The following is a 25,916-nucleotide window of genomic DNA, read 5'->3' as shown; positions in this document are numbered from 1 at the left end:
AGACATGGTGGGACGTGCCCCTGCCAGTGAGCCGTCATGCCAGGCCTGGGACGCAGGGCCTGCTGCCCCCCTGCCAGCCCCCTTCTCTCACTGCCCCCGGTGTCCCCGGTGTGCTGCTGTGGTGCAGGAAGAGGGGCCTAGCCAGAGCCCAGCTCACTCGCCTCACGTGAGGGGGTTGCAAACCACAGCTTCTGGGACTATGGACACTCCTGCTTTCTGGAAAAGCACTCACTCTGCTGTCAGGACTGGCTCTCTGCCTGGCATCCAGCCCTGGCTCTCCCTGCTCCACACGGGAACCACTGTGTCCAGTAGCCTGCCGCCCCCCAATCAGGGTTTCCCAGCAGCAGCATCTCAAGCCCGCCGTGGAATCTGGGGGAGATGAGCACTGCAGGCAGACCCCACCACACCGGCGTCCTGTAGGAAGGACCAGCGGGCAGGGTGCTTCTCCCCTCCTAGGCTCCCTGGGGGTCCCAGGCCCCCCAGTGCTTCCCATACACTCCAGCCTCCCTCCATCCCGCTCTCCCCAGCTGTGGTGCACACCCACCCTGCCCCACTTTAGTTACTTGTCTGAAGCTGATCCAAAAACCCTTTATTTACATTTTCTCTTAGACAAAAATATACAGATCTGCTGCCCTGTCGATTCCTCAGGCTCAGGGTCTTTACGGGAAGGTGGGAGGTGGGGCAGGCAGCCCCATGGCTGTCCTCGTCCATCGAGGACTCCTGCTCATCTGGCCCTGGGGCGGGGCTTCCCTGAGATCAGCCCCAGGGTGCTGGGGTGGGGCTGGCATGAGGGGCAGGGGCTGGGAGGTGCTTGGACAGTCTGGCCAGCAGGACTGGTCCCACAAGTGGAGAGAACGTGGGCCAGAGCCGTCGTCCCTGAGGGCAGGACGCAGGTGCCTCAGGCTCCAGCACTGGGGGCCCTGCTGCGGGCCCCTGGGACAGACGCACACGGGCCTCTCACACGGGGCCGGGTGACTGTGGGGAGAGGACTAGTCGCTGTGCTCGGTGAACCACCGGAGCACCTTGTCCTTGTTCTCGTTCACCCACTTGATGTTGGATTGGGTCTTCTCCAGGGCTTGCTCCAGAGCCCGCGTGCCGGAGCCAAAGCCTATGTCACTGTTGTCCGCCTGGAACTTCTCCAACTGCCAGGAAAAGGGAGAGTCTTAGCCACAGGCGGGGTCTTCACACAGCCCGGAGGAGCGGGCCGCCCGGCCTGCGTCCTCCCTTCCACATCAGCCCCCTCCCCAGCCCCAGCGGGGACCACGGTCTGTTCTCCAGGACAGGAGCCTGCGGCCAAGTCCTCATCTAGGGCAGCGGTGGGAGATGACAGCCCCGGGGCTAAATCTGGCTCCTCGAAGGGTTTGCCCTTCACTGATGCTTCTTCACGGAGTCGACCTCACTTTGAATTGAATTGCAATCTTGATCCCGTCCAGGTAGGAGAGGGGGACACATTAAACAGACACTGCAAGGACGCTACCCGCCACATTCAGAATGCGGCCCGTTCCAGACTACAAATGGCACAGTGGCTTCAACAAATAAATGGTTTTTTTTTAAAAAAAGAGATGTTACAGACTGAAAGATATATTAGTACCAGAGGTTGTCCTCAGGGCAATTAGGCAAGAAACTGAAATAAAAGGAACCCAGGAAGGAGGAAGTAAAACTCTCTCTATTTGCAGATGACGTGATTGTGTATACACAAAACCCTAAGGGATCCACAAAAAAACTATTAAAACTACTGTATTTGGTAAGGTTGCAGGATCATAGAGCAAGATACAAAAATCAGTTGTATTTCTAAACACTAGCAATGAAACATCTGAAAATGAATTTAAGAAAACTGTTCTGTTTCCATAGCAACGAAAAGAATATAGTACTTAGGAATAAATTTGACAAAAGAAATGCTATACGGGTATGCTGAGACCTACAAAACATTGCTGAAAAAAATTAGGAAGGCTCAAATAAAAGGAGAAAAGACCCAAATAAACCTGTGTTAATAGATTGGAAGATTTATTAGCATGGCAATACTCCCCAAACCCATCTACAGATTCAATGCAATCTCTATCAAAATTCCCACTGCCTTTTTTGTGGAAATTTGCAAGCTGATCCTAAAATTCATAAAGAAATGCAAAGGACCCAGAATAGCCAGACAATCTTGAAAAAAAAACCCAAAGCTGGAGGGCTCACATTCCTGATTTCAAAACTCACTACAAAGCTACAGTAATGAAGACAGTGTCCACTGGCAACGGGATAAACAGAGGGATCAAGGACATAGAAGTGGGCCCAGAAACCAATCCCCCCTTTATAGTCAACTGACTTTCAACAAGGGCGCCAAGACCATTCACCGGGGGAGAGAACAGTCTCTTCAAAACGGCGCTGGGACAACTGGATGCCACCTGCAAGGGAAGGAGGCTGCACCCCTCTCTTCTCCACACACAAAAACTAAGTCAAAACTGATCAAAGTCCTGAATGCAAGAGCTACACTGACAAGACTCTCAGGAAAAGCACGGGTGTGACTCTCCACGACCTTGGATCAGGCAACTGTTTCTGAGACATGACACCTAAAGCACCAGCACCAGCTGGACCTCCTCAAAATTGAAGAATTCCGTGTATCTAAATATACTATCAGGAGAGTAAAAACATAGCGCACAGAATGAGAGAAAATATTTGCAAATCACGGATCTAATAAGGGCGGAGTATTCAGAATATATAAAGACCTCTCACAACTCAACAATAGAAAGACAAATATCCCAATTAAGAAGTGGGCGAAGGATTTGAACAGACATTTCTCCAAACAAGATACACAAATGACTAATAGGCACCTGCAAAGATGCTTAACATCATTAGTCATTAGGGAAATGCAACGCATAACCACGATGAGATACCACCTCCCGCCCACTGAGTTGACTGTAATTCAAAAAGAAAGAAAATGAAAATAACAAAGAAATTGATTGGACCCCTCATACATTGCCAGTGGGAATATAAGTGGTGCAGTCGCTTTGGTAAACATTTTGGCAATGTTTCAAAAAGTTAAACATAGAGTTACCAAATGACCCCAAAATTCCACTGCTAGGTGTATACCCAAGAGAAACCAAAACATATGTTCACTCAAATATTTGTACATGAATGTTCATAGCAGCGTTATTCATAATAGTCAAAAAGTGGAAACACGCTAATGTCTACCTACTGATCATGGATAAACAAAAGGTGGTACATCCACACAGGGGAATATTACTTAGCCATAAAAAGGCATGAACCTGCCACAACGTAGAAGAACCTTGAAAACGCTGTGCTAAGTGAAAGAAGCCAGACATGAAAGGCCACATAGCATATGATTCCATTTCACGAGATATTCAGTAGAAGCAGGTCCACAGAGACAGAAAGTGGAGTAGAAGTTGCTAGGGGCCGGGGACAGGGGAAAGGGCAGTGACCACTAATGGATATGGGATTTCTTTTTGGGGTAATGAAAATATTCTAGAATTAGATAGTTGTGATGGTCGTACGCCTTGAAAATATACTAAAAACCACTTAAAATGGTGAATGTTATAATACATGAAATATTTCTGAATTTAAAAAACAAATCAACGTAATGCAGTGATTTAACTTTGTTTGGCTTCTGATTCAAATATATATATCAATTGCAAAAATAATTTTTTTAAAAAACAACCTAGAGGAGCCAGCCACGTGGCTGAGTGGTTAAGTTTGTGCGCTCCACCTCGGCGGCCCAGGGTTTCACCGGTTCAGGTCCTGGGTGCGGACATGGCACTGCTCATCAAGCCGTGCTGGGGCAGCATCCCACATGCCACAACTAGAAGGACCCACAACTAAAATACACAACTATGTAGGGTGGCTTTCCAGAGAAAAAGGAAAATAAAATCTTAAAAAAACAACTTAGAGAATTTGAAAATGGCCTGGGTGTAAGATGGTGGGAAGGAATTGTTGATTTTCTTGGGTTTGCTAATGACAGTGGGGTTACGTTTAAAAAGTTCCTTAGTTTAAGATATGACTGAAGTATTTACAGGTAAAATTACATGATATCAGTGATTTGCTTGGAAATCGTCTACCCAAAAAAGGTGTTGCAAAATGTTGATAATTGTTCGATCTGGGAATGGATCCATGGAGGGTCATTATATTATTCTCTTTACTTTTTGCCTACACAAAAATTCCAACGTGATTCTTTTTAATTGAATTGTCACCATGCAAAACGTCTGGACCTCCAGCCGCCCCTGTCAATGAGGAAGGCCTGGCAACACGGAGCCCAGGCTCCCCCGTGACCAGGTTTGGGGGAGCTGAATGGCGGCCCCTCTAGACTGGGGTGGCGCCCCAGAGGCCAGGGCTTCGTACCTGCTTCAGCTCATACTCGGTGGAGAAGCGTCGCGTCACTCCCCGGATGAGGTTGGAGAAGGAGAAGGACCCTCCACCGTAGCTGCAGGGCGGGGAGAGAGAGGGACCGTGAGGAGGCCAGGGACCAACGCTCAGTGATGGCAGGCGACACTGAATCCACACAACTACGCTGTGACTGTCCCCGTCTTGTCAAGGAGATGAGATGACACGCCCAAGGAGACACCACCGGGGACCTGAATGCAGGTCGGGCTGCAGTGTCCCCGCTCCCATCTCTGCAGAGAACAATCCCACCGGCCTGATTCTTTCCCCCACGTGGGAAAAGGACGGCCTGGACCCGCCCTGTCTTCAGTTCCTGCCCCCCAGCTGACCTCCAGCTCTGCTAACTTCTGACCACTCCTAGGCAGTGTCCACTGCCCCTAGCCCTGTGATGGCCCGTGCACACAGAGCACCCCGGGCCCCCAGCCTGGGCACACACGTCTCCCGCACGCTTCCACAGACTCACTCCAGAAAGAGCTTCCTCCAGTTGCTCTGGATAAAGTCCCAGGCCAGAGTTTGCCCCACGACGTTGTTGGCGATGCTGATAATGGTGGAGGTGGCGTCCTGCTTCCGGATGAGGTCAGGGTTCAAGGTGTAACTCAGGTACCTGTGAGGGCAGGGTGACGTGTTAGTGACCACTTCCAAGGGCTGCCGTCGGACGACTGGAGAGAACCCAGGACGGCGAGGGCCCTGCCCTCCCCACTGCCCTCCCCACATCCTCTCAATGTCCCTTCACAGAGGGGAGGGCTGAGGACTCCTTGGTTCTACCTCCCTCTTGTGGATGGGACACTGAGTTCCCTAAGCTGGGTCACTGGCTACGCCAGGTGTCATGGCCAACACGACCTGGTGCCTGATAAATATCTGACAAGGAAGGAAGGAAGGAAGGAGCACTGGGCCTCGAGCCCTGCACCGTTTGGGCGGCCCCTCCTGTCTCTGACGCTGAGGGTGGCTCCTCTGTACTGGGGCCCAGCTGACGGCACATGAGGCACGCAGTGGGAGCAGGAGCCCTCATCCACGGGCTTGGGGAGCCAGCTGGACGTCCAGAAGGACTCAGGTCCAGCTGCACCGGAGCCCTCGACAGACAGGGAGACTGAGCTGCTGTCAAGTAAAGGCTGAGAGGCTGCAGGAGGTAAAGCGCAGGACACGCATGCAGACCTGGCTCCCGTCTCCACTCTCACTGACTGAAGCGTGCGGACCTTGGGCGAGTTGCTTTGCTTCTCTGAGCCCCAGCGTCTTTCTAATGGGGAAAGTCCTGCCCCACCCGCAGGTTTGTAGGACCCCAGGAACGAGGTGTGGAGGCCTGGCTGGTGCCTGCTCCTCCACAGCGGGCCCCTGATCCTGGGACGAGGGGACTCCCCCGCTCGCCCGGTCCTCACCTGTTGAGGATCCAGACCTCGGTGCTGCAGGCCAGGCCTGTGCGGAGCTTGTCAGCCTCGTTGACCAGCGTGGCATTTCGGAACTGCTCCCAGGCGAAGTCCCACTCCCTCTCACCACCCTGGGCGATGGCTTTGCAGTAGACAGTGGAGCGCAGGTTGGGGTGGATCCTGGCATGGGGGTGGGGGCGTCAGGGCTGGAGCAGCAGCGGGGAGGGTGGGGAGGGGCTGAGGAGGACAGGGTGTGGGCTTGAGGCACAGAGGAAGGTCGAGGGGACACACTCACGGGTTATTATCGGGGTCTCCCATCCACTGGGCGAAAAGGTTTGAGACCAGATCCTCACACGCAGAAAGCCCGTTGGAGCAGGCGGTGTTGATGGCATTAATCTCGTTGTACCTGCCCAGAGGCGACAGGTGGTCAGCATGCCTGGCCCCGACTCTGGCAAAGGGCCCCCTGCAGACACAGCTCCTGGCAGGGCGTGGGGCTGGGGCTCTGTCTACGCTGCAGCCCATCAGGCCCTCTGGGGTCCCCCGATTTGCTTTCGGCCCTGGGCCCCAGCTTCCTTGGTCCCAAAGGGAGCCCGGGGACACAGAGGGGCCCCGACAGGCTCCAGCCCCAGCTTCAACACCTACAGTCTGAATGACCAAGCCGGTGAGGGGACCTCGGAGTTTCCAGTCTGGTCCTTTGTACAAAGGGGCCAGATGGGCCCAGGGGCCCCACAGAGCCTCAGGCTGGGGAATCTCCCTGGTGGGGGTGTCTCCCTGCAGGTGGCCCTGGTCTGGCCAGGAGTCAGGAGCTCCAGGGGAGGACCCTGCCAGGATGGCTGGGCCACCCGTGTCCTCCAGACCAGGAGAGGTCATACTCACTGGTCCATCAGGGTTTCTGGGCGCTGAGTCCAGTTGCTGGTGGTGGTCTGGAAATACTCGAAGAGGGGTTTGACCTGCTTCTGCAGGTATTTCTGGGGAAAAGAAAACATAAACAGCTTCAAAGGGGGCCTGACCTGCCTGCACCCCACACAGCCTCTGACGTGGTCGGGCCCGTGGAGCTGCGGCTGATGGCTGCAGAAGCAAAGAGGCCAGAGATTCCGGCCTCACAAGGCCAGGCGTGCCCGCAGGAGGCAGCCCTCGGCCAGGATTCGGATGACTGCCCCGAGGTTCTTTCTCCCCAAAGCCTCTGTCCATTCTAACACCCCACGTCTACGTGTCACCATTCTTACTGTAGCGTGGGACCTACCCACCCCCTCACCCTCCCATCCTCCCCACACCCCGCCGTCTGATCACATCATCATACATATTCCGCAAAACACAGAAAAGCATGGGCAGAGGATAAGACCGCCCGGAGCTCACCAAAACGATGATTTCCGAATTAGGGAGTCCACCCCTTCGTTTCTCTGCTCTACCTGGCACGTCAATAACGCTGCCCGCTGCTCTTTTTACCTCGCGTTGTACCGTAAGCCCCACCCACGTTATTAAGATCCTTTGCGACGGGCTTCCACACGGTAGATGGTCACGTGTGCCAACGGGAAGCCACTTCCGTTTGACAAAGGAGCAAACCCCGAAGAACCAAGAGAACAGAAAGGGATGGACAGCGGATGAGAGGCTGCACAGTGTGGGAGCAGAGGGCGCAGAGCAGGAGACGAGGGGGAGGGCGGAGTGGGCCCATCCCGGGGATGGGACGGGAGCAAGACTCGTGGGGACAAGGTCAGAATTAGAGGGACGGGTCAGCAGGACAGGAGTGATGCAGGGCTGCAAACAGGGTGTTGGAGCCTCAGTCCGTAGAAGGATTAACTAAGCCCTGAGTCCCCCTTCTCTTCATGCAGCAGGCAGCCCCACCCCATCTCAGGTCAGGCTGAGCAGATGGCTAAGAACTGGGGTCCCCAGACACGTGGGAGGGTCATTGGGCTGCAGAGAGGGCCAGAGGGGAAAGCTCACATAGGAAAGGGGTGCCCAGTTTCCTTCCCCACTCCTCTCCCAGAGTGTGAGCACCACCAGCCCCATCACAGGACAGAGGCCCACCCTCTGCAGATGCAGTGCTCTCAAGGGAAAACACTGACAGATACGCTTTTTTTTTCTTTTGCTGGGGAAGATTGGCCCTGAGCTAACATCTGTTGCTAATCTTCCTTTCATTTGTTTTTTCATTTCCTCCCCAAAGGCCCAGCACATAGTTGTATATCTTAGTTGTAAGTCTTTCTAGATCTTCCTTGTGAGCCACCACCACAGCAAGGCTACTGACAGACGGGTGGTGTGGTTCTGTGACCAGGAATCAAACCTGGGCTCCTGAGGCAGTGAGAGCACCAAACTTTAACTGCTAGACCATGGGGCTGACTCTCACAGACACTAATTTTGAGGGTCCTCATGAGGAGGGACTTGGCCACCCCATCCCCCCACAGCAAGACCCCCATCGAGAAACTCCCCTCCCCACGGGGCTTCCAATTGCTCTTTCCTGCCTCACGCTCACATCCCAAGGGGCAGCTCAGCCTCCCACTTGAAAGGAGACCAAACACACAGGAGAAAAGGAAAACCGGGTAAACGCCCCGGGACTTCAGAGATGTTGCAGAGGACGCGGGAGCCAGGGCCAGCACCTGGATTTGAAAAGAGGATCCAAGAAGTGCAAACGGTCTGTCAGGAGGGGTGGCGAGCTGGGCTGAGGGCGCGTCCCCCAGGGCAGAACAAAACGTCAACAAGCTGGAAATGGAAGGACAAGAAGCCTGGAGGACCAGCGTGAGAGCAGGAGGATGGAGGACCAGGACCAGAGAGAGAGACCCGAGACAAAGGAGGGGAAGAGAGTGTGAAGGAGCCACGGAAACGTCGTGACTGAAGAGCAGGCGGCTGAGAAACGCCCAACATCGGCCGCCCAGGTGGGAGCAGAGCCCGCTGCCTCCAGGAGGGGACGGCCCCATTCAAGGAACGGAAATGAGAACGTCTCCGGGCTTCTCAGCAGCAACACCAGAGGCTCGACGTGGGTGGAGCAGGACCTGAACTTTCTGAGGATAATTTCCAACCCGGAACCTTCTAAACCCAGGACACTGTCAATCCAGTGGGAAGGGAGAAGAAGACATTTCAGACAAGCGACCTCAGCAAGCCCACCTCTCACGAACCTTTCCCAGGAACTCCTGGGGGACGTGCGCCCCAGGAAGGGGGAAAATCGAGGAAGAAGTCACGGATTCAGGAAAGAGGAGAGGCAACTCGGGAAAGCCTCCCAGCATGGAGCCGAATAGAAAGTTCTGGAAAGTTCTAGAAGGGAGCTAGGGACAGAGGGCTCCAGGAGGGACGCCTCCAGGAAAAAGCAAAGGGATGTGACATCTGATACCTTCGCACAAGATGTGTGAAGAAGGAAACATGACCCTAGTCCTCATAAGGCTCAGCAGAGGAGGATCTGTAAACAACCACGACGAATGAAGGCTGATTACCGCTTTCACAAACGTCGTGACTTAGCTGCATCAGGAGGGTGGGGTGGATGCGAGGAAGGCAGGTAAATGAGTTAGAAAGAGTTAAACCTCACTCCCATCATACTTCATCTACCATACTAGGAAGTTAATAAGTAATGTGAAAATAGTCTAAGAAAACATGATCTCAAGTGTGATCTCCAGGATATTCCATCAGACCGATGTGCTAGTGTCCTTAACCAACAGCAGCTGTTGGACATTCGTGTGTTTCTGTTTCTTTGTCTTTTATAAACAGCGCTGCCGTGGACATCCTCGTGGGTCTGGCTCCATCCAGAGCAGGCGAGATTTCCTGGGCCCCTGGCACGGGCTCACCCCTGCCTCTCAGCGTTAAGGCGCCTCCACCCCCTCACCTGGGCCTCACCTCCCAGGGGCTGCTCTGGGCTGAAGACGGAGCCCAAGGCCATGGCTGGAGAAGGCCAGGCCACCGCCCCAGCCCAGCCCATGTCCTGTGCCTCCAGAAAGTGCTCATTCCCCATCTGCCAGCTGAAAGTCTGTGTCCTCCTCGCCCCACCCCCCTACCCTCATCCCTTCCTCCCCTCCTCCCCTTCTGGAGCCCGCGCCCTCCAGCCCTCTGTCCCTCTTGCCCCTCCACCATGAGCCAAGCTGCCCTCAACAAAGGACTGAGTGTGGTGCCCCCACCCCGGCGAGATTTGCACCAGCTCCCTCGCCGCCACTGCAGAGCTGCCCCGCGGCCACCGCTGACCTGCATGGGGCCGTAGACCTCGGTGCGGTCGAACATGAGCTGGAAGTAGCTCAGGCTGCTCAGGGCCGCCTGCCAGGGGATGTACTCTGTCTCTCCGCTCAGGAAGAGGGTGTTGTTTAGCGCCAGGGTGACAGGGACCTTTTGGGCACTGGGGACAAACAGAGTCAGCAGCCCCGCCCAGTCCAGCCCCACCAAGGGAACCCCAGCCCCGTCCTGGAGCTGAGTCCCTGAGCCCCAAGCGAGCAGCTTCAGCGGTCATGGGGTGTGGGGCTTGGGGGGGGCCGCGGATGCTATGGGTACCACCAACCAGGCCAGCCCAGACCCTGCCCTCACCCACCGCCAGTCACCTTCAGTAAAGAAACTGAGGCTCAGAGAGGTGAAGAGACTGCCTAACGCCACACCGCCCGTAAGAGACAGAGCTGAGATTCCAAAGGACCCAAAGGCCCTGCTCTTTACTCTGTCCGCCTCTCCTCCGAGGGGCTCAGGCCTCGGGCCTCCCTCCTCCCGCTCCTCAGGCCGCCTGTGCACATTTGTTCACAAATGCCCACGTCTATGGGTGACATCACTCCTGTCAAAGAACTTAGCACCTCTTGGGAACACAGTAGGCACTCAATAAATGTTTCCATATCCATGCTGCATCTCTCCCGTCCTGTCCTACCCAGAGTGTTAGGACTTAGCACGGCGGCCTGGCACTCAGGTGGCCCTCAGGCAGAGCCTGCTGCCCTGGAGGACATGTGGTTTGGAACCAGACAGGCCGGTGTCCTGCTGTCATGGGCCCCAGGACCTCAGGTGAGTACTCGGACTCTGGGACTCAGCTTCCTTACTAGGAAGGCGGGCTGGAACACTAACAGTCTCGGGGCGAAGGGCCGAGGGGGCTGGAGCTCGGGGAGCCGCTGCGTGGTGCCTGGCCCACGGGAAGACCGACAGGAGGGGGCCCTCACTCTGGCTGATGTCACCAGGCCCTCCACTGCTGAACCAGGCGGCGCCCAGGAGGAAGGGGGCTCTCACCTGGCCAGGTTGAAGGCATCGTAGATGACCTGCGCACGATTGATGACGGGGATGGCCTAGGAGGGCAAGAGAGCATGTGACCGCAGGGTGGCAGTGGGGGCAGGGCGGCGGTGGGGGCAGGACCTGCCATCTGGTGCCATCCTGGAGCTGGGTTCAGGCAGGGGACAGGATGGGGTGGTGACACCCACCGAAGGGTTTGTCTGCAGCTGAGTCTGAATCTTCCTCCAGTTGTCCTCGTCGTAGTTCACCTGGTAATAGCCCGTCACGTTGAGGTTCAGCAGGACCCACTCGTCCCCTGTGGTTCTGAACAGCTTGCTCTGGTCTGCGGGAGAGTCAGAGCTGGGGCGGCTGCTCAGGAGGCCCAGGTGGGTCCTCGGGCCTCCTCTCTCTGGGCCTGGGCAAGGCAGCCTCCTCTGCAGCCTGGCGCCCAATGGCCCTCGGCCCCGGTGATGCTGAGGAGAGGGGCGGAGGGTGTGGGGCTCGGCTGCCAGGCCCACCTGCCTCTGGCTGGCCGGGGCCCTCAGACAGACCACAGGCTGGCTCGGAACCTCAGTGCCCGCCCGCCTCCCACGGGCCGGAAGGTGACAGCTGCCTGGACACCTCCATCCGCACAGCCTGGTCCCCTGAGAATCCCCTCCCCGCTGCCCCTCCTCCTCCTCCCTCTCTCTCTCTGTCTTTCTGTCTGTCTCTCTGTCTCTGCCTCTCTCAATCTCTCTCTGTCTCTATCTCTCTCTCTGTCTCTGACTCTCTCAATCTCTCTCTTCCTGTCTCTCTCTGTCTCTCCCTTCTTGTATCAGCTCTGTCACACCCCAGTGGCCGAGCGGGAAGCCCAGGCAAAGCCCCCTGTCCTGTCAGCCCTCGCCCGCTCGTCTCGTCCTTCCATCGGCCCTCAGCACTCACCCTCATGGCCCCCTTCCCTCCTTTCTCCTGGCTGCCAGAGGGGAGCCTGCCACCCCTGCAGGTCAGACCTAATCGTTTGCCCACCTCCCGCCTGGCCAGCTTCCCTGGCCTGAGGACACAGCCCCTGTGGCCTGCAGCCTGCAGGGACCTCGGGCGCCAGCTTCCCATGGAGGGTGCGCCTCTGCCCAGGCCCCCTCAGTCCATGCTCTCTCCCACCTCATTCCCCTGCAGTTGCCATTTCCTCTGCCTGGGGTGCTTTTCTCTGCCACCATTAGTCTGGATGACTCTGGTTCTTCCCCTGAGACTCAGCTCGCCTCCTCCAGGAAGCCTTCCTTGAACTCTCCGTGGAGTAGACTCTCCCCACTCCAGCTCCCTGCCACGGAGCCCATAGCCCAGAGGCCTCACAGAGCTCCGGAAAGCACTCTGCCCAGATCTGGAAAGTTTCAGCTGCCCCTTCCCTCCATCAGCAGCCTCGGCCTGACAGAGGACGAGCCGCTCTGACCTCGGGTTCCTCAGTGCCTGGGCTCAGGGCTGCTCACACTCTGCGCTGGGCACTGATTAAACAGTTCCCGTGGATGCTCACCTTTAATCCTCACACAACTCCATGGGGTAGATATTATTCTCAGCCCCATTTTATAGATGAGGAAATGGACATCAGAAAGGGATGGTAACTTGCCCAGGGTCACACAGCTGGGCAGCAGCAGAGTAGAGGTTACACCCAAAGAAGTCAGCTCCATTTGTTGAATGAAACCATGAAGGAAGGCCTGGCTGAGGCCCGCCCCGACGCCCAGAACATGGGCCAGGAGCTGGGAGGGGGTGGGGGCTGCTGTGCACTAGGGCGGGGCTGGCTTACTTTGGGCTTCGCCCTGCAGCCAGTATTCCTCCTGCTGTGTGCCATTTCTGATGGATGAGATGGGAACGATCCACAGGTAGCTGCAACGAGAGAGCCACAGGCCAGCTGGTGGGAGACGGCTGCTCCTGGCCACTGCCAGCAGATGGCATCCCTGCCCGGGCTCCCAGAGTCTGCCTGACTCCAGCACCGGGGGCCGGTCCTCTCGGCCCCAGAGGGAGAGCCCACCTGCAGCCCCCGGGCTGGGACCGCAGCAGGCCAGGCCCTGGCGTGGTCGGGGGCCCAGAGCCACTGCCCCTCCGAACACTGGCTAGGACACCTGCTCAGTGACCCCATCTGCTCACTTGAACTCTGAGGGGCGGGTGACGTTGGAGTCAGGGTCAAGGAGGAAGTGCTGCTGGGAGATGTCCCCTGTCTTGGTGTCCACGGTGATGAGGGGGAAGCCCATCTGCAGGATCCAGCGGTCCATGATGGTGCGCACAGTGGCAGGCAGCCTGATGGCGGTCTGGTTGTCCACAGCCTGGGCAGAAGAGATGGGCGGCCCTCAGTGGACCACCTGACCCCGCCCCGCCCCACCCAGGGCCACCCTGCAGCCCCTGGCCTCCCCCCCACTGCTGCCCTCTGCTGGGAGGCAGTGGACGAACATGGGACCGAGGGCAGGAGCTAGGGGCCAGTGCTGGGCGAGCCGAGAGCATCCCAGCCTCCGGTTCATCCCATACTGATGAAACAAATCCATGGATGCCCATCCTGGGCCCCGACCTGAGGTGGGTGCGTGTTGGGAGGGGCACCCTGGCTGCCCAGGTTCAGCCTCAACAACCCTGGGGAGAGGAGACGGAGGGGAGGGAAACCAGTGTCCTTGTCACAGGCGGGGGTGGTGCCACCGTGGTGTGAGGAAATTGCTCCCAGGCGGGGTCTGGGGACAGGCCTGGGGGGGCGTTACTGTCTTCTCTCAGCTTTTCCCACCCACGTGCATTGCTTTCGTAATAGCAACAAAAAGCCAAGGACATCTGTCAGTAACTGAGAAAGTGAAACGCTCAGAACAGGGCAAGAGAGAGGGAGCAGAGCAGGGCAGGGGGACACACTGAGGGTGGGGGGCTCCGGGGCTGCAGAGACAGGGCTCAGGGACAGAGGCAGGGCGGGGGTGCTGCAGGGGCGCCTGGCATGGAGGAGGGCTCAGCTCTGGGGAGGAGGGAGCAGGAAACCAGGGCAGAGCAAGGAAGACAGAGGCCCTGGAGGGAGCACAAGGCAGTGAGTGCCCCCTGTCAGCCGGCTGGGGGAGGTGGCGTGGGCACCAGGCTCAGGGCAGATGCAAGCTGGGCCGGAGACCGGCCAGGAGGGCCCTGGAGCCCAGCTGTGACTCTGTGATGAGGCCCTGGATCCCCCTCCCTGGTCAGACTGGCCGTGGAGCCTGAGCACCTGGGACTGGAGGGACTGTGGCAGCAGTGGGGGAGAGCTGGGGAGGAGGCCTGGGGCCCAGGGTTCTGGGGGTCAGTGGGGCTGAGGAGGGCCACAGAGAAGGGGCGGGGACAGCCGTGAGGGAGTGGAGATGCCAGGAGATGGAGGCGCAGACCCCAGCCCCAGGAGAGGCGGGGAGGGAAGGCAGGAGGCTGGAGGCGGGCAGAGGGTGTGCCCACCGACAAGGAACGCTGGGGTGTCAGGGCAGAGGAACACAAGGTGGGCCGGGAGGAGGGTCAGAGCTTGCTGAGGGTGCTGGACTGTGCAAGGTCTTGCCCGGGAGGAGCCAGTCTGGGCACAGGGCAGCCGCAGTGCTGCTGAGGATGGACGGGCTCCCAGGGTCCTGGCAGAGGAAGGCTCGGCACGTTCCCACCTCTGTGCTGGGGCCTCCGCGGCCCCTTCTGAGCTCCCGCAGCGGGAGGAGGCTGCCTGCCCAGGCCCTGAGCCCCAGCCTCCCACACCCCTTCAAGGAGCCCTCGCGGCACCCAGTTTACAGAGAAGCACCCAGGCTCCCACCGCCGGCCCGGCTGGTGAGCAGCGGAGCTGGGCTGTGATGCACCAGCCACCCCGAGACCTCAGTGTCTCAGGGCCCAGCACGCAGCTCAGGGCGCACTGGTACCCACCTTCTGCAGGTGCTCCCACAGGTCCAGGTAGGTGGTGCTCTGGTAGGAGAAGGCGTGCAGGTAGGACTGTGGGGAGACAGGACATGGTGAGGGCTGGCTGCGCCCCGGTGCTGCACTCAACCTCCATGGCAGGGGCTCGGGGACAAGGGTTGGGGCCGGAGGAAGCCCCCCTCCAGGGCTGGCCGGGGGTACTCACCGCCAGGCCCTTCTTGAACAGCTCCTCAGTCAGGAAGTCGGACAGCATCCTGAGGACCGAGGCTCCCTGGGGGAGGGGGCGGCTCAGAGGGCTGTGCTGAGCGAGCAGAGCCCTGTGCCCCCATCGTGCCAGCACAGATGCTCCTCCGCGGGGGGAGTCCCTCCTCCCTCCCCACACCCCCACTGTCTCAGGACCAGCACCGAGGCTGGGCAGCACCTTGTTGTAGGCGATGGAGTCGAACATCTCGCTGATCTGTGCCGGCGTGTTGACCTCATCAGCAGGGGTCGTCAGCGGGTGGGAGGAGGCCAGCGCATCCACGGCCATCACAGGGTACACGTCGTTCACCACGATGAGGTCTTTCTGCAGATCCCCGCACCCATCAGGGGACAGGCCGGGAAGGGGTGACCCGGGCTTCCCCCGCCCTCCCAGACCCCGCAGACTCACCAGATTCCAGGTGGGCTCTGCGTAGTCAGCACCCAGGTACTCCACATAAGAGGCAAAGCCCTCGTTCAGCCACAGGTCGTTCCACCAGGCCACGGTCACCAGGTTCCCAAACCACTGCAGGGGAGGGAGGTCAGCCGGCCAGCCGCTCTGGCCTTGTGGTCACTAACAGTGCCCAGAGCTGCCATTCACTGTGGGCCCCTACGAGCCAGGCACGGGCTCAGGACTTCCCCGACGTCAGGGTGACTCCTCCCTGCTCCGATGGCCAGTGGGCCCTCCTCCCTTCTCAGTGGCCAAAGGCAGAGCCAGGACTGCGCCCTCTCCTCCCAGAGCCCCTCGGTGTCCTCCTCTGCCCTCCGCACGATGGGGCGGCTACCTGATGGGCCAGCTCGTGAGCAATCACGGTGACCACGCGCTCCTTGTTGCTGCTGGAGGAGGAGAGCGGGTCGAACAGCAGAGAATTCTCCCGGTAGGTCACCAGCCCCCAGTTCTCCATGGCGCCGGCGTTGAAGTCAGGCAAGGCGATCTGGTCTGGGGAGACTGGCCGTTGGCAGCGTGGCCTCTGGGTCTGGAGCCCCATCCACCACCCCCCGGTGCACAGACACCTCACTCACCGGATTTGTCGAGTGGGTAGGGTGTGTCATAATGTCCAGCGAAGAAGCTTAGGATGGGGCCTGTCACATTCAGGGCATAGCTGCCGTGGCCCTCCGCAGTGGCGCTCGGCCGAGCCCAGATCCGGATCTGCAAAGAGGATGGACGTGGCTCAGGGCCCCTCTACAGTCCTGGTGCAGATGGCCCAAGTCCCGGGGCCCTGAAGGCTGGCGGGGGCACCAACTAGGTTAAACTGGGAGGCCTGGTCAGCAGAGGAGAGGCTGGGGCCCTCTGAGGGGCTCTGAGTCCTAGGGAGGAGCCTTTGGGGAGTCACAAGGGTCAGAGCCACCATCGTCTGGTGGCCGTGAGCTGGGAACAGCCGTCACGAGTTGGGACCCATTTTTCAGAGGCAGAGACTGAGGGTCAGAGAGCTTAAGACTTTGCCGAGATCCCTACCCTCAGAGCTGGCATTGCATCCTGGCATTGAACACCTCAGGTGCTAGGACAGGGCTGAGGATCAACAGGAATGCCCCTCAGGCCAGGACCATGCCATCCGGGGAAGGACGGGATGGCCCAGCTCCGTACCAGGACATCATCGGGTGACTTCGACTCCACATACGTGAACTCGCTCACGATGAAGGCCAGCAGGTATGTGGACATTACAGGTGTGCTCTCAAACTCGGTGATGCTCCAGTTGGGGTCTTCAGAAAGTGGGACACTGGGACCTGGGCATGGATCATCCAAATAGCTGAGGACGCACAGCCCCCGCCCAGCACTCCAGCCCAGGTCCCTGCTTCCCAAGGCCGTGAGGCCCCGGACAGCCCCGCTCACCTCTGGGCTGCATGTTGGACAGGGCCGTGAGGTCTCTGGGGTGGATGAGGGTGATGTTAAAGCTGGCCTTCATGGATGGCTCGTCAAAGCATGGGAAGGCTTTCCGGGCATCTGGAGCCTGCATCTGTGTTGTGGCCAGCACCCTGCCCAAACCACGGTGTTAGAGGCTGTGCTGGCAGAAGGCCTGCACCCCATGGGGGTGGGGGGGAGAAGGGGGGCTTTAGGGTGTTGCTGGGCATGCAGAGGAAGGGGTGCACAGAAGGCTGTTCCGGCCTAACCATGCCCCCGCTGCCACAGCTTCTGGCCAGACACACCCGCTGACTATGGGGGATCAGAGCTCCTCTGGACTCAGGGTCAAGGTCCTGGCAGGCTCCATCCCCGTATTAGCTGGGAGACCTTGGGCAAATTTCTCTCCTCTGAGCCTGCAGAGGGAGGGATGGGCCAGCCTAGGGCTCCAGAAGGTTCAAAGGCCTGGAATCCAAGCCATCCTTGGCCCTCAGGCGCCGGCTCTTCCTCCACATCTCGGATCTGCCCCCGCCAGGCCGGCCCCTCCACTTACTTCCTGACATCGCCATCCATGTACTCGCTGCGGTAGAAGCCTGCCAGGTCATCAGCCAGCTCCCCCTGAAACTTTGTGTCCATCTCGTACAGGCTGCCCGCCTCCAGTGGGCCCTTGAGGTGCACCACCAGGTACTGGGTGAGCTCCACCAGCTCGGTTCTGTCGATGTCGGGGGCCTGGGCGCCACCCACACCCCGCAGGACCACCCTGTGCTCCTCGGTGGTGGTGTAGTTGAGCTGCTTGCTGTGGATGATGATGACGTCGGTGGGCTCCTTGCAGGTGAAGCGGACAGTGCTGGAGCCCGTGAAGATGTACAGGCCCTGCTCATTGGGGGTGAGGTAGGGCCTCAGGGTGACGTTGTAGGACTCTGGCACCAGCGTCTGGGGTAGGCGGTATCGGTTCCACGGCTGGCTTTGGTCCAAGGTGGTGGCCGCGGTGGTGCTGGGGCTCGTGGGGGGGCTGGTGCTGGCCGCAGTGGAGCTGGCAGCATTCTTGTTCTTCTCCTGGGTGTACACCACAGACAGAGCAACGATGGTGCACACGGCCGCCACGCACAGGACGATGCCCAGGATGCCCAGGGTCTTGGAAATGTAGAAGCCCTTGGCCATGGCTGGGAGAGGGAGCTTGGGGAGGCTGAGGGCAGGTGGGGACCAGAGCCACCTTGGGCCAGGCTTATATCCCCAAGGGGGAGGAGCCCCACTGCCTGAAGGCTGGGCAAAAATTAACCAGGGCTCAGACAGGCGAAGGTCACTGGACTGGGCAGGGGCACGCTCTGCCCCGGCTCAGGAGCAGAGATCAGGGAACAGCTTGTAGACTGCGGCTCAGGGCTGCCTGCTGGGAGCAAATGGTGTCTGGTTACAGGCTGCTGGCTGCCCAGGGGTCTGCCCCAGTGCAGAAGGGCAGGGAGCAGGCTTCGGGTTCAGCAGGTAGAGGGAGTGGCCAGGTGGCTTTGGTCAGCCTGCCAGCCAAGGCAGTGGGGACAGAGGCAGGAAGACCTAGTTTAGAGTCCGGGAAGCACTTCCCAGGAGCTCGAGGGGAAAGATGCAATGACCAGGAGAGTCGGCGTGTGGCTTGGTCAGGAGCACACTGGGCAGCCCGTGGTGGGAGCCTGGAAGGATGCCCGGACTGCTCAGCGATGCGGGCCCTTGTATCTCCCGGAGGAGGGAGTCCCCCCTCCAGCTTCCCCTCCCTTTCCCTCCCTGCCAGAACTTTTCCCTCAATTATCAGCTCACTGAGTCGGAAAAAACAAGTTGTTTCTCCTTTTTTTGTTTCAGAGAGGAGGCTGGTGGAGGATTAACCTCTTCCCAGTCGAGACCTCGGGCTGATAACTTTACCTTTCTGAGACCTCTCTCCTCATCAATAAATAGTAGTATTCCCCTCTCACGTGTGTTCAAAAGATCGAATGAGAAAACATGAAATGCCACACAGCAGAAACGAACAATCGGTCCCTTCTTTCTCAGAGCTCAGCCTTTGCATCTTTTCCGATTGTGGTAGAAATGAAGACACTGTGTAACGTAGTCAGTAAAATACGTCCTCACAGGAGAACGATGCTCATCGTCACCCTTGCCATCCAGCAGCCCAGTTTCCCAGAACTTGACCCGGCCTGACCCTCACCCATATCCAAGTCCCCGTCCCCTGATCTGGCCGTGTCCTCGGGCAAAGCCACTCCACTGTTTATGTGGACACTGTGGGACCCTTGTCGATTCCCCACTTCCACTCGGGACCCCGCAAACCTGCTCGCCACACAATTGGGTCATTTTCCACCACTGCTTAAAACCTTCCTTTTGCCGGTAGAATCCAGACCAAATACTCTAAAGGGACCCAGAATTCAGCGGCTGTGAGCCTGCCCACTTCCCAGCCTCGTTCTCACCATGTTCCCCTGTGTCATGGCACTCCAGCCACTCTGGCCTTCATCCAGCCCTTCCACCACAGAATCTTTGCACGTGCTGTTCCCTCCACCTGGCTCATCTTCTCTCCCTTGTTGCCTTGGTTAATTCCTACTCATCTTTCAAGTGCGTCTCAGAGAAGAGGCCTCGACCTCACTGACCTGCTCTAGCCCCATGAGCTCCATCAGCACCACAGACCTCTTCTTCAAAGCCCCATAATGCAGTGCAGTTTCCCATTTGATCCGTGTGGTGATGACTTGAGTCCTGACTGTCTCCCGCACCACCTGCAGGCCCCGCGGAAGCAGGTCCTTGGCTGCTTCTGCTCTCCAGCACATGGCACGGTGCCTGGCTCGCACACAGCAGGTGCTCAATACACATCTGTTGCGTGAAGGCACACACGCGTGAATGGGGAATGATACTTGAGTGAGTCGGGTCAGGAGTGGCTTCTTATCCAGTCTCTCTAGCCCCTGTCCACTCCTGTCCCCGCCACCACTCTTGCCCTGGGAGAACCCTCTGCCCCCTTCTCAAGCCTCCTGCAACCACGGCACACAGGCAGCACTCTTGTTGGAGCCACACACATCTCAGGTCCCATCTGACTGCCCCGTCAGCTTATCAGCTCCTAGGGACCTCACTCGTCCGCCGCTCCCTGCCCTGGCTTGGGCCTGCCGTCCTGACCCTGCAGGAAGGCTCAGTGAGTGACCGCACGCAGGAACTCAGCGCACGCACAGATGAACTCATCCAGGTACAGCTGCAGAGGGATGATTGCCAGCCACCCCCGTCAGGCCCGGGCTGTTGGTCAAGGGGCATCAGAGGGAAGCCAAGTGCCCGGGAGAGGGCTCCAGCTCTGGCACGGTGACAGGGACCAGCAGCACCCGAGGGTGACGTAGCATGTGCCCCCAGTCCCACTCCATCAAGGCCAGAATTTGCCAAGGGAGCCGTCTTTACGGTGCCCCTGTGGGCTGGCACCCAGGGCCCTGCCTCCCCGACCCCAGTCTCCCGTGTCCCTGACTGGGCCCGCAGCCCCTCCCATCTCTGCAGAGAAAGATCCCCAAGCCACTTGGACTGATCGCTTCTCCAAACAAAGAAGGAGGCCCTGCCTCGCCCACCCTGGGCGCTTCCTGTTTGCCTTGGACTCAGACCACGGGCCCAGCTGCCTGGAAGCTTCACCCTTTTAGAAAAGGCCTGTGGTCTTCAAAGTTGGCGTGGCATGCAGCCCACCGCCCCGTGATGAGAGGTCCCTGCTCCAGGTGCCAGGCCAGCCCTGGCTGGGACGCAGAGAGGGCATGCTCCGCAGCCTCCACCTTCTGTGCTCCTGCACAGGGCCCACCTCCAGCCCTGGCCGTGGCCCAGGCCTGGCCATCTTCACACCCCTCTGGGCAGTGGTGGCAGTGCTGTCCTGCCCATCACCCAAGTTCACCACACCCCTCGACAGAGGCATCTTCCTCTCCTGCTCAAACCTGGTCTCCAGTCCTGGCTGCCTGTGGAGGGAAACCTCAACTCTGGCTGGAGCCAGAAGACTTCCATGGACTTGATCCCCTGGCCTCTCCTCTTCCTAGTGCCTACTATGGCTCCAGCTGCCGGCATTTCCCCAAACCCTCTGGGTTTTTTCATAGCTCTGTGCCTTTACTCATCCTGGTTCCGCTGCCAGGAATGCCTTTCCTCTCTCTCCTGTGAAACTCCTACTCATCCTTCAAAACCCAGCTCAAATATCACTGCCTTCTCATACATGGCAGCCCCCCTCCCCTCTGTCCTCCCGTGGCCTCCGGTTCACACCTTTATCACAGCACTTATGAAAAGGACATCTAGGTGTTCAGAAGCCTGCCACCAGGCCGAGGCACCTGAAGGGAAGGCTCTGTGACTTTGTGCACCCCTCCAGGCCTAGCCCACGGCAGGAACATGATAAATGTTGGCTAAATGCGTGACAGCATCCACAATCCTCGCCATGGCTTACAGGTCCAACCAGATCCAGCCCCCAGTGACTCTCTGGTCTCATCTCAAGCCCTCTGCCCCTGTCGCCCTCTGTGCCCCTGCCCCGCCCTCAAGACCACCACACTCTTCCCTCCCTCACCGCCCCACCCCAACCCAAGCTGCTGGAAAGCCTTTGTCTTTGCCTCACCTACCACCCACTCGTCCTGGAGGCTCACTACACTGATGCCATCCCTGGACAGCCCTCCCAGCCCCCAGGACTCTGAGTGCCACGGGGGTGGCATCCTCTACACCAGGAAGGACATAGGACACAGCAGGGGGCCACACACACTCGTGGGATGGACACATCAGTAGGAAGATGAGAGACGGCAGGTAAAGGCGGGAGGCGCAGTAACTCCGAGCCCGGCTCCCAGGACAGCTTCCCCACACACACACGCCTCCCTGGGCCCCCAGACTGTGCACACGAACCACCTTTGAGAGCTCTGCCCCATGTGCTCCTCCTGCACATCATTCACTGAGTGCTTTTCTTTAAATCAATTCACCGCCTACTCTCCTTCTGAGCAATAGTGACCAGGGAATCCTCGTTGGGCCTCTCGTTATATTTCCTCCAATAGACATGTCAACTCATGACTGTCGGTTTAAAGCTATTCCTCTAGGTGGCCCCTAAAATCACCCTGAATAGCTGCCCCCACTTTGGGACTCACTCTCCATCCTCTATGTCTCTGGGACGGTGTCACCTGCAGACTGTCCCAGGAGGGGCTTTCTGCAGGTCAGCAGAGTGTGTGCGCTCCTCCTCCTGTTGGGGCCGCGATGGGGAGACGCTGAGCACCTCCAACCCCGTCTCGGCGGAAGCAGCCTCTCCGCGGGTGTTCACATTTCTGCCCTGTCTGTGTTTCGGTCCAGAGAACAAAAGTTCTCCTAAATTTGAAAACAATTAAGGCTGACAGCAATGATGCTAGAGAACATTTAAGTCATAGCCACACGTGTAGAAGACATGGATCGAGTAGAAAAAGGCAGCTTTGTCTTAGAGGTGGGATACTAGCTGCCTTCTGCTCAAACGTGAACCTGCCAGGAGCTGGGCGGGGCTGTGGTGGGAGAGCCAAGGGCCAGAGGAGGGCAGTCAGGCAACCGCCCTGTGATCCAGGCCCCTGGCAGACCGCGGGGCCTGGAGATGCTGCTGGTCACCTCATGCAGCTTCCCCCATCGGCTGCAGGGCTGGACCAGCTGGGAGCTTCGGGACATCCTGAAGCCACCTGTCTGCTCTGAAGGAGCAGTGAGTGGGGGCGAAGACAAGCCTGGGGTCCCAGCACAGGCCACACTCTGGCCCCGCAGGCCCTGGCCTGCTCCCAGGCTTCTGTTCTAAAGCCTCCACCCACAGCTTCAGGAGGCTGGGCCTGGGCCAGGCCCCAGGGTGCTTCCTGTGGGAGCCTCCAACTTCGTCCCTCCTGTGGGAACCTCAGGAGGCGCCGATGGGAAGTCCGCTGCTCTCTGGCCTCAGCCTCCTGAGCCCAGGGCAGGGCGCTCAGGAGGGAAGCAGCAAAGGGGCCCTCGTGGGGCAGGGCGAAGACAACCGGCCGTGCAGGGTCCATTCTGGGCTGCAAATCCTATCTGGCAACTTCCATCTGTGTAATTTGAGCACCCACTAAGTGCCCCCCCGAGATAATCACCACCATGTGGCTACTGAGGAAACCAAGGCAGAGGGTAAGTGATGTGCCCAAGGTCACACAGCTAGTTAATGGCAGGTCCTATAGCCTTCACTACACATGCCTCGGAAAGCACCCTCCACAAAGCCCCCCACACTGTCTACTGCACAGTGCTCAGGGGGTTAGAGACGCGGGAGGAGACGCACGCCTTCAGCACGCCGACACGTGATAACAAGTCACAGAAGCAGATCTGGGCAGGATGGAAGGTCTGACCATCTTTGAGAGGAACTGGGTGTCCCTTCTTTGGAATGTTCTAGGCGCACACTAAGGGGCATGGAGAGGGCGTGGCTGCTGCGAGGAACAGCTGGGAGACTGGAACCTGGTGGAAGCCTGCTTGGGACCTCTGCAAACGGGCCAGGAACTCCACACCCCCAGACCAGGCCCAGGAGCTGGAGGTGATTTTGGGAAGTAGAACTTCTCATCAGCAGGGGAGCGCTGGGGGCTGCCAGACACAGGCCTGTGGAGGACCCTGGCCCTGCCTCCCGGGGGGTGGGGGGAAGCCAGAGCCACTGCAGGATCTCTGATGACAGCACCCTGGGTGGGGCCCAGGCTGGGTGATGGCTGTGGGCTGGTGTGAACGAAGGCACCCAGGGGCCTCAGTGTGAGCAGCTGGCCCACGGTCCTTGTCACCCGCTCCTGGACTCTCAAATAACCCCCAGCACAGGGTCGCGGATCTTCCTCCAGAGCCACAAGCCCAGGAACTAGGCCCAATTCCAACACCTCAGCCCCTTCCCACGAGGGGACCCCCACGCAGCTCCCCAGAATTCTTAGCCAGAAAACTCTTGAAGCAAAGGGGCTGGAGGACTTGGCTTAAGGGCTGTGGGAGTGATGAGGGGCTGGCGCCCCATGCCCAGAAGGCCCTGGGGAAGCAGAGAGAGGCGCTGGGCTGCCTCCCACTGGGGGGCCTGTTACCCCATCTGTGAAATGAGAGCAGCTCTCCCAGCATCCTTCCTGCGATAGGCCAGCCCGAGATTCCAGGGCTCCTCAGGACATGGGTTGGTGGCCGAGGTCTGACATGGCCCAGGATGCCAGCGCGCTGCCGGGAGGGAGGAGTCGAGAGGGGGCGTTGCCTGGCTTGCCCAGCCTGCTGCCCTGGCTGACGGCCAGTCTCTGGTGGACTGGAACCCCACTTCCTCTCGGCCTCATCCTTGTTCTTGTTCCCCTACTGGCCCAGGTCTGCTGCCCCTGCTCAGAACCAAATGACCCAGGGGCCCTGGCTGAGCCTCACCTTTTGCAGGTGAACAGACCGAGGCCCAGAGAAGCCCGGGGCGTCTAGAGACCCGGGGACTAAGCCTCAGTGGGCGCTCAGGTCGGCCTGGGACCAGGGCTCTGACCACGCGAACCACAAAACCCGGCCGCTGAGGTCCCGGGCTCGACCGGTCCTCCACCCCCTCAGATGCCAGTGGGACGGGGTCCGCGGCACCCGCGGGGTCTCTCCATCTTTCCTCCCCAGAGGGTCTGCGCACCCGCCCCTGGGGCCGCTTCTCCATGTGGGAGGCCCCTGACCGCTGACAGGCCCACTGGGGGCTGCCTGGGCCGCGACATTGGAGCGGGATCTTGGCCACAAGAGTTCACCGCACCCAGTGGGACTCGGTGCGCCCACCCGGGAGGGGGCGTCGGCAGCAGACGTCGGGGCTCCGCACACGCTCGCGTCCAGGTCCCTTCCCGACCTCGGCGGCGCCCCCGGACCGCTCCACAGCCCCGGCGCCCCCCGACTGCCCCGCAGTCCCGGCGCCCCGCGACCGCCCCGCAGCCCCGGCGCCGCCCGACCGCCCCGCAGCCTCCGCGCCCCCCGCCCGCCCCGCCGCCCCGGAGCCGCGCTCCACTTGCCTGCGGCCGTCCGGGTGCTCAACCTCGGCCGCTCGGAGCCCCCTCCCGGGACGAGGAGCCGGCCAACCACCGCCACTGCCCCACCAGGACCTGACTCCTCCTTCCCCGACTGTGTAAAGGGAAGTAACCTGACCCGACCACCGCTCCTCCGTGGTTAACTCCTTAGGCCGCCCGACCAAAGCGCCGCCCGATGCCCCGCGCCTGCCCGCCCGCAGCCTCCCCGGAGCCCCCCGGGGTGGGGGTGGAGGTGGGGGTACCTGGGATCCTGCTCCCCTGTGGCCCCTGAGCCCCGCTGTGGCTGCAGCCCCAGGGCTCCGGTCCCCCACATCTGGACAGCTTCTGCCACTGGGGGAGGCGCACGGAACCTCGCCCTTCGAGTTGAGGGGAGAGCCCGGTTCACCCAGAAAAAGAAACCACGCATCCTCCGGTTAACTGAATAATCTCTCCAGGGGACATAATTTACCTTTCGTGATACCTGGGGCTCAGCATTAAAAAGGTAGACGTGCGGCAGGACCGAGTGAAAAACAGACCCGAGCTAGAGGTCTGTGCCTCTCATGCGGATCCTGCTTCCAGAGGTGGCACCCCGGGATAAGGACTCCTCCGCTCTGGGCCCCTTTTCTGCGCAGTGCGGGATCCTGTTTGTGGTCTTCTCCTAGGCTGCCGTGAGGAGCTAACACAAATTGAAACCGTGCACATTTATCCTCGTGCAGCTTTGTCAGTCAGGTCCAGAACGGGTCTCACTGGGCTGAAGTCAAGAGCGTCCCCAGGCTTCCTGCTGGAGGCTCTGGGGAGCATCCTTTCTTTGCCTTTTCCAGCTTCCAGAGGCAGCCCACACTCCTGGGCTTGTGGCCCCACCGGTTTCAAAGCCGGCACAGCCCATGCAGTCTCTCTGACTTTGTATCACTCTGATGGAACCCTTCTTCTGCCTCCTGCTTCTGCTTTTTTTTGTTGTTGTTGTTAGAATTTTTTTTTTTTTTTTAGGATTTTATTTTTTCCTTTTTCTCCCCAAAGCCCCCCGGTACATAGTTGTATATTTCTCGTTGTGGGTTCTTCTAGTTGTGGTATGTGGGACGCTGCCTCAGCGTGGTTTGATGAGCAGTGCCATGTCCGCGCCCAGGATTCGAACCAACGAAACACTGGGCCGCCTGCAGCGGAGCACGCGAACTTAACCACTCGGCCACGGGGCCAGCCCTCCTGCTTCTGCTTTAAAGAATCTTTCTG

General features: G+C 59.2%; 1 protein-coding gene across 2 annotated transcripts; it reads right to left on the bottom strand.

Annotated features, from left to right (window-relative positions):
* Positions 1–574: 574 nt before the first annotated feature.
* On the bottom strand, positions 575–25,264 carry LOC106831985 (aminopeptidase N). Of its 2 annotated transcripts, none has more exons than XM_070495161.1 (21): positions 25,159–25,264; positions 17,351–18,184; positions 16,792–16,934; positions 16,546–16,685; positions 15,984–16,110; positions 15,746–15,900; positions 15,373–15,486; positions 15,145–15,288; positions 14,929–14,994; positions 14,733–14,798; positions 12,999–13,174; positions 12,658–12,737; positions 11,093–11,226; positions 10,905–10,960; positions 9,897–10,044; positions 6,615–6,706; positions 6,034–6,144; positions 5,751–5,918; positions 4,841–4,981; positions 4,339–4,420; positions 575–1,142 (listed from the first exon to the last, which is right to left on the bottom strand). In XM_070495161.1, exons 2-21 carry the CDS (start codon positions 17,956–17,958, stop codon positions 990–992), a joined length of 2,904 nt encoding a protein of 967 aa, XP_070351262.1. In that variant the 5' UTR covers positions 17,959–18,184; positions 25,159–25,264; the 3' UTR covers positions 575–989. The 2 variants fall into 2 exon arrangements, with proteins under 2 accessions (XP_070351262.1, XP_070351259.1); XM_070495158.1 differs by lacking the exon at positions 25,159–25,264 and adding an exon at positions 24,692–24,813 and having other exon boundaries at positions 17,351–18,177.
* Positions 25,265–25,916: the final 652 nt, after the last annotated feature.

The sequence above is a fragment of the Equus asinus genome, chromosome 2, assembly GCF_041296235.1.
Source record: "Equus asinus isolate D_3611 breed Donkey chromosome 2, EquAss-T2T_v2, whole genome shotgun sequence".
NCBI classification, from domain to species: domain Eukaryota; kingdom Metazoa; phylum Chordata; class Mammalia; order Perissodactyla; family Equidae; genus Equus; species Equus asinus.
The sequence above is the reverse complement of the archived record's forward strand: the minus strand, read 5'-3'. Positions and strand labels throughout refer to the sequence as shown.

Bases quoted from the DNA above. Each gene is read 5' to 3' on its own strand.
- LOC106831985 (XM_070495161.1), bottom strand. From the start codon at position 17,958: ATGGCCAAGGGCTTCTACATTTCCAAGACCCTGGGCATCCTGGGCATC. The intron at 16,935-17,350 runs GTAAGTGGAGGG...TGGTTTGGGCAG, and splicing joins ATGGATGGCGATGTCAGGAA to GGTGCTGGCCACAACACAGA. The intron at 1,143-4,338 runs GTACGAAGCCCT...TTTTCCTGGCAG, and splicing joins CCGAGTATGAGCTGAAGCAG to TTGGAGAAGTTCCAGGCGGA.